This window comes from Callithrix jacchus, chromosome 3 (assembly GCF_049354715.1).
Source record: "Callithrix jacchus isolate 240 chromosome 3, calJac240_pri, whole genome shotgun sequence".
Classification (NCBI taxonomy): domain Eukaryota; kingdom Metazoa; phylum Chordata; class Mammalia; order Primates; family Cebidae; genus Callithrix; species Callithrix jacchus.
The window spans coordinates 192,965,964-192,978,291 of NC_133504.1; the positions used below are offsets into that span (position 1 = coordinate 192,965,964).

The following is a 12,328-nucleotide window of genomic DNA, read 5'->3' on the forward strand; positions in this document are numbered from 1 at the left end:
GAGCATCTATTACACATCCATCACTTTCTTATGTTTGTTCTCTACGATTACATATCAAAACATTCTCATAACTTACAAAGCGTATCCAGTATTTACTTGAACAAATTGGTAAAATTAATAAACTCAATTATGTGGATTATAAAAAGTGAAAGGAACAATAACTACACAGCTTATATAGGATTCCTCAATTAAAGCAAGAAAACAAAATGTTTTAAAATATTGCTTAATACACACATTGTGAACTTACATCTAAAATTTGCATGCACTACCAAATTTTGTAAAAATCATTCTTATAATTTCAGATCAGCTCACACAAGTTAATGATGTTAAAAACAAAAAAACAGAAACAAGTGAAATATAGCTCTAGCATGAGTACCAGACAAAATAATTTGCATAAGGAGATTCTCAATGATTCATTAGATTTTTTTATTTGAGATGGAGTCTTTATCGCCAGACTGGAGTACAGTGGCACAATCTCAGCTCACTGCAACCTACGCCTCCCAGGTTCAAGTGATTCTCCTGCCTCAGCCTCCCAAGTGGTTGGGACTACAGACGTGCACCACCACACCTGGCTAATTTTTGTATTTTTAGTAGATAAGCTTTCATTATGATGGCTAGGATGGTCTTGATCTCTTGACCTCGTGATCTGCCCACCTCAGCCTCCCAAAGTGCTGGGATTACAGGTATGAGCCACTGCACGTGGCCATGATTCATGAGATTTTACAGTAATTAACTAAATACAAAGAAAGTATAGATTTGATTCCAGAATATTTTGTTTTTAAATTTCTAGTAAGTTATATATATTATTAAAAGAATCTTTGTTATTCCAATGTTGCTATTTTCTTTCAAAAATTGGTACAAACTCCCAAACACAATTGCTTGCTCTATAATTTTTTTTACACCTAAGGTTGGTCTTAGGGCAATACATTTATATATTTATCTCCATGTAAATCAAAATCAAGTCTATACGTGTTTGCCAGAAGAGATGCCACATGTCCAAATGAAAATATGAAACAGTTAAAAAAATATTTATTCAGGAATAAGAAATGTATAATTATAATTATACTGACGTAATATTGAATACAATCATAAAATGACATAAAAATAACTTAATTGTACATTTAAAAATAAAGTGTATAAATGGACTATTTGTAATACAAAGGATAAATGCTTGAGGTGATGAATAACTCATTTACTATGATGTGATTTTACATGTTGTATGCCTGTATGAACTAACCCATATATGCCATGAATATATACACATACTGTGTACCCACAGGAATTTAAAAAATTAAACTTAAATAAGGAAAACTAACAATTTAACATGGGAACAATATTCTTCAATTTATTTGCTGTTGAAGCCACTGGAAAAGAGATTACTAGAAATGTCATAAAACTATATTACCAAAAAGTACACTGTTAACATCTGTTACCTACACCATTGAATACGATAGGATAACTGAAAGTTGGTGGCATACTTCATTCCACACAACAGTAATTTCAACACATTAACAATTGTTAATCAAAAAAGTTCACACACAATCTTAAAAGAGAATTTAAAAGTTTACTGCTTTTTATTACACAAATTTACAATTGGTAAAACAATTTACTACTAAAATTCAGATTTTCTCTCACTGCAATGCAGAAGAATATTACTCTGAACACCTACCTCATGCATCATTTCATGCATCTTTCATTTCAATGCCCTTACTCTTTCATGTAAAAGTTCATGCATCATGCCCACCTAAAAGGAATCTCTCATATCTCTGATGCAACAATTCATCACATGCTTTCATATAAATAAGAAAGTTGAATCAGTATGAAGTAATTTTAGAGTTGAATTTGATTTTCAAAAACTCTTTTTTTTCAAGTAAAAAAAGTATAATTTCAATGGAATAACTTCAAAAATCTAATTCTTTTCAAGTACATGTAAAAAAAATTAAGTTTCAGCCTTGGAGTTTAACATTCTGATTTACTGTAATGTTTCAAGTACTAGTGCCTTACTCCTTTCTACTGTAAATACTCTAATGTTTATGTAGTCTTTAGACTGAATATCTTTTCATATTTACTGCATCTACAAAATATCTTCCAGTATAAATGCTGGTATTTCTTAATCTATAGTTTTTGAACAAACATTTTTCCAAATTTATTAGAGTTGTAGAATTTCTTTCCAATGTAAATTATCTGATGTTGAAGGAAGTTTGGGCAACTGCTTCAAGGTTTTCCTCTAGTACAAAATATGCACAATAAGATCCATGATGCAAGTACAGGATCCATGATGCAAGTATTCTTACTATTTGTATTGTCTGTCTTCAGAATACTCTTCTTCACATTAAAGACCCATATTTCTAAAAGGTCTTTCAACAAATTATTACATTTATAATGCTTTTATTAAGTATGGACTTTCTGATATTTAGTAACACATGAGTAGCTATTAATGGCTTTTAACATTTTTTATATTTGTACAATTTTTCTCAAGTATACATGCTATCATGTGCAAAAGATATGGGCATTGGTTAAAAGTTCTGCCACATTTTATATTCCTAGGGATTTTCTTCAGTAACAATTATATACATTAAGGCTGGGTGCAGTGGCTCACACCTGTAATCCCAGCCCTTTGGTAGTCTGAGGTGGGTGGATCACAATGTCAGGTGTTCAAGACCAGCTTGGCCAACATGGTGAAACCCTATCTCTACTAAAAACACAAAAAATTAGCTAGGCTTGGTGGCAGGTACCTGTAATCCCAGCTACTCAGTGGGCTGAGGCAGGAGAATCCTTTGAACCCGGGAGGCACAGATTGCAGTGAGCTGAGACTGCACCACAGAACTGGGCAACAGAGCAAGACTCTGTCTGAAAAATAAAAATTACATACAGTAAGATGTGACAAGCATTTGAAGGCTTTGCCACATTTTTCATATTTTTATGGCTATTCACCAATACAATTTCTCTTATATTTAGAACAGATTGAGGTGTGGTTAAAAGCTTTGTCACATTTTTCACATTTGTGGAGTTTCTCTCCAGTATGAATTATGATTAGAAAAGATTGAGGAACACTTAAAGACTCCCACATTCTTCATATTTCTAAAATTTTCCTCCAGTATGAGTTCTCTTATGTTGAGGAAGGTTCAAGTGCTGCTTAAAGGCTTTTCCACGTTCTTTAAATTTGTAGGGTTTATCTATAGTATGAATTTTCTTATGTTTATTCAGGTGCGAAGACTGTTTAAAGGCTTTGCCACATTCTTGACATATGTAGGGTTTCTCTCCAGTATGAATTTTCTTATGATTACGCAGGTTTGCAAACACTTTAAAGGCTTTGGCACAAACTTCACATTTGTAGGGATTTTCTCCAGAGTGAACTCTCTTGTGTACATTAAGGGTTGAAGACCAATTAAAGGCTTTACCACATTCTTCACATGTGTAGGGTTTCTCTCCGGTATGGATTCTCTTATGTGTAGTAAGAGTTGTTGACCTATTAAAGGATTTGCCACATTCTTCACATGTGTATGGTTTCTCTCCTGTATGAATTCTCCTATGTTTAGCAAGGTCTGAGGATGTGGTAAAGGCATTGCCACATTTTTCACATGAGAAGGGTTTCTCTCCAGCATGAATTCTCTTATGTTCATTAAGGGATGAGGACCATTTAAAGGCTTTGCCACATTCTTCACATTTGTAGCATCTTTGCCCAGAATGAATTCTCTTGTGTAAATTAAGGGTTGAGGATTGGTTAAAAGCTTTACCACATTCTTCACACGTGTAGGGTTTCTCTCCAGTATGAATTCTCTTATGTTTGGTAAGGTGTGAGGACTGAGTAAAGCCTTTACCACATTCTTCACACTTGTAGGGTTTCTCTCCAGCATGAATTCTCTTATGTTTAGTAAGAACTGAGGACCAATTAAAGGCTTTGCCACATTCTTCACATATGTAGGGGTTCTCTCCAGTATGAATTCTTTTGTGTTGAGTTAGGTGTGAGAACATGTGAAATGATTTGCCACATTCCTTACATTTAAAGGTTTTCTCTCCAGTATATTTTATCTTATGTTTGTTTGAATTTGAAAATGCATTAAAAATTTCAACACATGTATTACATTGAATTATTTTGCTCTGGGTAGTTGATAAGCATTGGTTAATTCCATCATAACCTCCTTTCTGCACCTTATATTCATTCACATTTTTAAAACTTTTTCTTAAATTCTCATGTCCACATTTCTCATGTCTTTTCAGTATAGGTTTGTGGAATGAATCTTCTATGCTGTGCTCTGGCCAAAGGTCTTGGGTGAAATGAGAACACACAGCTGAAAGAAAAAAAAAAATAACAAATTATCACACTTAGTAGATTCATATAAATGTACTTCACAGGCCAGGTGTGGTGGCTCACGCCTGTAATCCCAGCATTTTGGGAGGCCAAGATGGGCAGATCGTGAGGTCAGGAGTTTGAGACCAGCCTGGCTGACATGGTGAAACCCTGTCTCTACTAAATATACAAAAAAATTAGCTGGGTGTGTGGCACATGCCTGTAATCCCAGCTACTCAGGAAGCTAAGGCAGGAGAATTGCTTGAACCTGGGAGGCGGAGAATACAGTGAGCCAAGAATGCGCCACTGCACCCCGGCCTGGGCGACAATGTACAGCTCTGTCTCAAAAAATAAATACACTTTATAAATCTAATATATAAAATTATACAAAGTACATCAGTAAGAAGATCAGTAAATACCACAGGCTATGATTTCTTTATATACATATGTAATACAAATACACTGACAAAATGCCTTTTTTGTGAAATCTATAAATGAGTTAATTGCATGCAATGCCTCAGGTAAGCACAATGCCGAGAGCCATATAAAACAGGAAGAAAAATATGTTACATTTACCCACTGCAGCTCTTCCTCTTCACAAATACAGCATTGTGCTTTTAGGAGTAAACTGTCAACACCTGGCTTCATAGAGAAAAAAATGACATACAGATTCCAACATCTGGTTTTTGGGGATTATTACAAAACTGGGTTTCTGCCTCCAATAACACAGGGTGCTGAAAGAAATGGTGGTGAGTGTACTGAGATCAAAGGTAAATGTTTTATGAGCAGACCCCAGTGCTAAATTCAGGAAACAGGTAGAACAACTGATTAGAGACCGTAAGAAGAAACATGAACAAACTATTTTAACTGAAAAAAAAAAAACAACAAAAAACAAGACACATCCTTACAACATGTATGAGGCTCCCATAATCTCTATAAAAGACAATTAGTTTCAGACTATGTCAGGACAAGGCAACATTGTAAAGTCTGTGACAAATAGCTTTTAGGTAATGTTCAAATAACAATATTACAAAGTAGGCAAAGTATTAGGGCAACATGTCCCAATTAAAAAAATTTAAAATGGCCAGGTGCCGTGGCTCACACCTGTAATCCCAACACTTTGGGAGGCCGAGGCAGGCAGATCATGAGGTCAGGAGTTAGAGACTAGCCAGGCCAACATGGTGAAACTTGTCTCTACTAAAAATGCAAAAAGGAGCTGGGCATGATGGCACATGCCTGTAGTCCCAGCTACTCAGGAGGAGGAAGCAGGAGAATAGCTTGAACATGGGAGGTGGAGGTTGCAGTGAGCTGAGACCCCGCCACTGCACTCCAGCCTGGGTGACAAAGTGAGTCTCTATATCAAAAAAAAAAAAAAAATTTTTTTTTAATTTCAGAAAACTGTAAATAATGAAGATGCTCAAATTTTAAAAATTGAACCTAAATAATGCTCAATGAGTGAAACAGAAACGCAAGGAACAAAATCAGAAAAATAATATCGATGAAAACACTAAAAATGTAAAAAACAAAAATCATAAAGGTGAAAAATACAATAATGACAGAAATTTTCAAAAGTAAAAAAATGTAAGAATGTAAGAAGCTCCACAAGCTTCAACTAGGATAAACATAGAGATTTATAACAAGACACATATAAGCAAAGTTTCAAAAGTCAAAGACAAGAAGAGAATCTTAGGAGTTACACAATAAAAGTGATATGTCATTTATAAGTGTGGTCTTATGAAATAACCAGTAAGTCTGGCAAAAAAATAAATAAATAAATTCAGACGAGAGGGAATTGTAATATAAAGTCCTGAAAGAAAAACAGCTTCTAAGTGAGAATAATATAACCAGTGAAACTGTACTAATAATGAAGAAAAAGCAGAGATCTTTCAAGATAACTAAATGCTGAAAAGTATATTAGTACTACACCTGCCTTGCAAAAAAAACAAAAAAATATGAAGAAAGTATTTTCCACTGAAAATAACATGATGTAAGAAAACAAAGCATAATATGAAAACACGTAATTTTCTGGGAAAGATATGCACATATGAAAATATCAAGTCCTATACCATTATGTTAGCACAGAAAACATTTTAGTCTCCAGAATGTGAAAGATAAAAACAAAACAATCATAAACTGCTAATCGTAAACTGTTAATATGCAAAATACAAACATGATTAGTGACATCAATAATAAAGTCGAGGGCAAATATAATGAGGAAGAATTGTGACACGTAACTAAAGTTTTTACCAGTTTAAAATACATTATTTTACCTTAAATAAATTTTATGTAATTCCCAAGATACCAAGTAAAAGTGGAACTGTATAGATACTAAAAAAAAATAAGAAGACTTGTCAATACAAAAATAAAAAAGACACAAAGGAAGACAGAAAATAAGGGACAAAGATAAAATTATCAAGTAAAATAATAAAATGAGTAAGCCTTTCCATTTCAGCATTATTTAAATATTTATAAAGTAAACTTTCCATTCATGCATTCATTTATATACTGAATAAAAAGATTTAAAAAATTGGCTGGGTGTGGTGGCTCACACCTGTAATCCTAGCACTTTGGGAGGCTGAGGTGGGTTGCAGTGAGCTGATATTGAGTCACTACACTCCAGCCTAGGTGAAAGAGTGAGACTCTGTCAAAAAAAAAAAAAAAAAACTTAAAAAACAAGCTCCAACCTGCTTTTCTACAAGTCACTTAAGATCTAATGATTAAAGGAAACAAGGCAAGATGAAGACATTTCATGCAAATAACCAAATAAAAAGAGGTCAAAATTATATTACACAAAGTGCATCTTTTTTTTTGAGACGGAGTTTCGCTCTTGTTACCCAGGCTGGAGTGCAATGGCATGATCTCGGCTCACCACAACCTCTGCCTCCTGGGTTCAAGCAATTCTCCTGCCTCAGCCTCCTGAGTAGCTGGGATTACAGGCATGCACCACCATGCCCAGCTAATTTTTGTATTTTTAGTAGAGACGGGGTTTCACCATGTTGACCAGGATGGTCTCGATCTCTTGACCTCGTGGTCCACCCACCTCAGCCTCCCAAAGTGCTGGGATTATAGGCGTGAGCCACCAAGCCCGGCCCACAAAGTGCATCTTTAGTGGAAAGCTATCCTTCTTCATAAAATATGCTTTAACTAAAAGCTTGTAAGAGACAAAGGATATTAAACAATTATAATGGTTCATTTACTGGGAACCCATGACAATGTGTGTCAATGCATATACTAATGTGTGTGTGAGTGTATCTCACATTAGGACTCCGAATATATAAAGTAAATACTGGCAGAATTAAAGCAAGATACGGAAAGCAATATAATTATACTAGGATATTTTGATACCTCAATTTCTGTAATGAATAAGAGAAAAAGACAATATTCATAAGGGAACAGAAGACTTCAAAGCAGTATTAAAAAATTATGCTTAGCCGGCGCAGTGGCTCACGCCTACAATCCCAGCACTTTGGGAGGCTGAGGCGGGTGTATCACAAGGTCAAGAGATCGAGACCATCCTGGTCAACATGGTGAAACCCCGTCTCTATTAAAAATACGAAAATTAGCTGGGCATGGTGGTGCACGCCTGTAATCCCAGCTACTCGGGAGGCTGAGGCAGGAGAATTACTTGAACCCAGAAGGTGGAGGTTGCAGTGAGCTGAGATCGTGCCATTGCACTCCAGCCTGTGTAACAAGAGCGAAACTCTGTCTCAAAAAAAAAAAAATTTATGCCTAAAAAATTGTAGAAAACTCCTCAACAACGGCAGAATACACACTTTTCTCAATAGCTCATACAAAAGTTCCTTTGATAAACCACCTCCTCTTAGGCCAGAGTCTTAACAAATTTTTTTAAATTAAAATTTTACAGATTACTTTTTATGACCAAACTGGAATGAGAGAATTAAAAAAAACCAGAAAATCTTACATAATTAAAGAAATTAAACAATATACTTTTTAGCATGCTCTTGTTCAATCTTTGAAATAATTAATATTATAAGGCTGTCTAGACTGTGTAATGTAATCTACAGATTAAATGCAGTCCCTGTCAAATTTCTAATTCAGTTTTTTTGCAGAAATAGGAACAGCAATCACATAATTATGTAAAATTTCAGGAGCCAATGTAGCACCAAACGATATTCAATAAGAAAACTAACAATGTTAAAGGCATCACAGCTCCTGATTTCAAAACATATACAAAACTAAAAATTAAAACAATTTAGTATGGGTATAAGCTGAACAGCTAGATCAATAAAATTAAATCCAGCACAAATATAAACTCTCATACAAATGGTCACATGAAGAGTAATCTGTATACTCATAATTATTGCAGCACTGTTATTGAAGCAAATAAATGAAAGCAACGCAAATTTCTCCCATCAAATGGGTAAATATAATTTTAAATATGAATATATTACTCAGTTTAGAAGAAAAAATATGCTAACTAGTATAATAAATCATAATGAAATTGTGCAACATAAAATAAGTCAGCCACAAAGAGACAGAAACTAGGTGAATCAACCTACATAAGAGATCTAAAACAGTCTGATTCTGAAGTAGAAAACAATTGTTTTGTACAGTCGCAGAAAACAGAAACAATACGTAGTTGTTGAATTTGTAGAGTTTTAGCTCTGCAAAAATAAATACATTCTAGAGATACAGTATTTAACAATGTCAATATGATTAATATGACTAAACTGATTAAAAATATTTAAGTTTGCAGTTTTTTTAACAATTAAAAATAATATCTAAGAGATACAGAAGTATGATAAGTTTTGAATTATATTCAAATCACAAAAGTACTTCTCCCCCACATAAAAATATAGATTTACAAATAAACAGAAGGCAAAATCATAAGGATTTTAATGACAACTCACCTAGACAGGGTAAAACGACCAATGTATACACACAAACAGAACAAGTATAGAACTTATAAACAATGCAGGAACAATACACATACAGATAAACAGAGACTTATATTGAAAATAGACTGATGCATATTTGACTTGCGCTCCACACTGTCTGTATTAGTTCATACATGCCGCTGATAAACATACCCCAAAACTGGGTAATTTTTAAGGAAAAAAGTTTAATAGACTCACAGTTTTATGTGGCTGGGGAGGCCTCAAAATCATTGTGGTAGGCAAAAGGTGAAAGGTACATTTTACATGGTGGCAGACAAAAGAGAGTAAGAGCCAAACGAAAGGGAAAACCCTTCATAAAAATCATCAGGTCTCATGCGAGTCATTCGTTACAAAAAAACAGTATGGGAAAAACCACCACCATGCTTCAGTTATATCCCACTTGGTCTCTCCCACAACACATGGGAATTACGGTAGCTACAATTCAAAATGAGATTTGGATGAAGACACAGCCAAACCATATCATCATTCTACCCTGGCCCTTCCCAAATCTCATGTCCTCACAGTTCAAAACAAATTATGCCTTCCCAACAGTCCTCCAAAGTCTTAACTCATTTCAGGTTAACAAACACATCCACATTCAAGTCTCATCTGAGAGAAAGTAAGTCCCTTCCACTTATGAGCCTGTAAAATCAAAAACAAGTTAGTTATTTCCTAGATACAATAGAGGTATTGGGTAAATACACCCATATGAAATAAGAGAAATTGGTCAAAACAAGAAGGCTAGAGGCATCATGCAAGGCCAAAATTCAGCAGGGCAGTCAAATCTTAAAGCTCCAAAATAATCTCCTTTGACTCCATGTCTCACATCCAGGTCACACTGATGCAATAAATGGGTTCCCATGATCTTAGGCAGCTCCACCCTGTAGCTTCACAAAGTTCTCTGAAACACCCTAGAGACATTTCCCCTAGTGTCTGGTGATTATTATTTGGTTCCTCATTACTTATGCAAATTTCTGTAAGCAGCCTGAATTTTCCTTCAGAAAATGGGTTTTCTTTTCTAGCACATCGTCAGGCTGCAAATTTTCTGAACTTTTATGCTGTTTCCCTTTTAAAACTTAATGCTTTTAACAGCACCCAAAGTCACCTTGTGAATGCTTTATGGCTTAGGAATTTCTTCTGCCAGATACCCTAAGTCATCTCCCTCAAGTTCGAAGTTTCACAAATCTCTAGTGCAGGGCAAAATGCCACCAGTCTTTTTGCTAAAACATAGCAAGAGACACTTGTTCCCAAATTCCTCATCTCTGATTCCACCTCAGACTGAATTTCACTGTCCATATTATTATTAGTATTTTGGTCAAAGCCATACAACACATCTCTAGGAAGTTCCAAACTTTCCCACATGTCTTGTCTCCTTCTCAGCCCTCCAAACTCATCCAACCTCTGCCAACTGTTACACAGTTCCAGAGTCACTTTAACATTTTCAGGTGAAGTTCCCAACTCTACTGGTGCCAATTTACTGTACGCTGTCACGCTGATAAAGACATATCCAAGATTGGGTAATCTATACAGAAAAAGCGGTTTAATGGACTCACAGTTCCATGTGGCTGCGGAGGCCTCACAATCAGAGCAGAAGCCAAAAGTCATGTCATATATGGCAAGACACAAGAGAATGAGAGCCAAGCAAAAGGGGAAACCCCTTATAAAATTATCAGATCTCCTGAGACTTATTCAACACCACGAGAACAGCATGAGGAAAACTACACTCATGACTCAGTTATCTCTCACTGGGTCCCTCCCATAATATGGAAATTATGAAAGCTATAATTCAAGATGAGATAATTATAAATTATAGCTTCCATACCATATCAATCAAACCGTATCACTATCTTACAGTGTACACAGTTGAATATTGTCATACACAATCATAATATAAAATAACATCCTTGTCTTGTCCTAGATTACAAAAGAAACATTTTCTGCTTTTTTCTGTTCAGCATATCAATCATAGATATGTCAAATGTGGCCTTTATGGTATTGAGCTACATATCATCTATACTTCATTTGAGTTTCTTAAATCCCAAATGCATACTGAATTTTGCCAAATGCTGCTTCTGTATCCACAATAAAGAATATGTCTAACAGCAAACTTAATTAAATAGTTGAACACTTAACATTGAAAACTATAAATCATTGATAATAAACTGAAAAAGCCATAAAAAATTGAAAGATTTTTATGGTCATGAATTGAAAAAATATTACGAAAGTGGCTATTCTACCCAAGATGATCTACAGATTTAATGCAATCTCTATCAAAATACCAATGACTTTTTTCACAGGAATGGAAAAAAACAAGCTTAAACTTTATAGGGAACCACCAAAGACCCCCAAATAGACAAATCCTGAGCAAAAATAATAAATCTGGAGATATCACACTACCTGACTCCATAATATACCAGAAAGCTAGAAAGCTACAGTAATGAAAAGACCATGATCCTGGCATAAAAACAGACAGGTGATAGTATCCAGTGAGCCCAGTAAAAAATCCATGAAGCAAAAGCTGAGGGATTTTTAACAAAGATGTCTAGAACACACATTGGAAAAAGACAGTCTTTTCAATAAATAGTGCAAGGAAGACTGACTGTCTACATGATAATCAAAGAGAATAAAAAATAAAGCTATGCCCCTACCTCTCATGATATAAAAACCTCAATCATAGGCCGGGCACATTGGCTCATGCCTGTAATCCCAGCACTTTGGGAGGCCAAGACAGGTGGATCACAAGGTCAAGAGATAGAGACCATCCTAGCCAACATGGTGAAATCCTGTCTACTAAAATACAAAAAAACTAGCTGGGCATGGTAGCATGCACGGGTCGTCCCAGATACTCAGGAGGCTGAGGCAGAGGAATCACTTGAACCTGGGAGGCAGCCTGGTGGCAGAGCAAGACTTCACCTCAAAAAAAAAAAAAAAAAAAAAAAAAAAGAAAATTCAATCATAAATATTTAAATGGGAAACCCAAACATATAAAGCAATTTGAAGTAAACATAAGAGGAATGTTTTACCACATATTACAGAGAAAAGAGTTTTCAAGCAAGACCTTTCAAGTAAGACCTCAAAGCACATGTAAAAATGTGCATATTACTGGAAACAAAATGTTTTGCATAGCAAAAAAACAACA

General features: G+C 35.0%; 1 protein-coding gene across 1 annotated transcript in view; it reads right to left on the reverse strand.

Moving 5' to 3' along the window:
• Nucleotides 1–1,007: 1,007 nt before the first annotated feature.
• Nucleotides 1,008–12,328, reverse strand: part of ZNF718 (zinc finger protein 718) — a 43,336-nt gene continuing 32,015 nt past the window's right edge. The window contains exon 4 of the mRNA XM_008993744.5: nucleotides 1,008–4,292. Within this exon, the coding sequence (XP_008991992.1) occupies nucleotides 3,082–4,292 (1,211 nt within the window). The 3' untranslated portion in view covers nucleotides 1,008–3,081. The remainder of the gene's footprint in view (nucleotides 4,293–12,328) is intronic.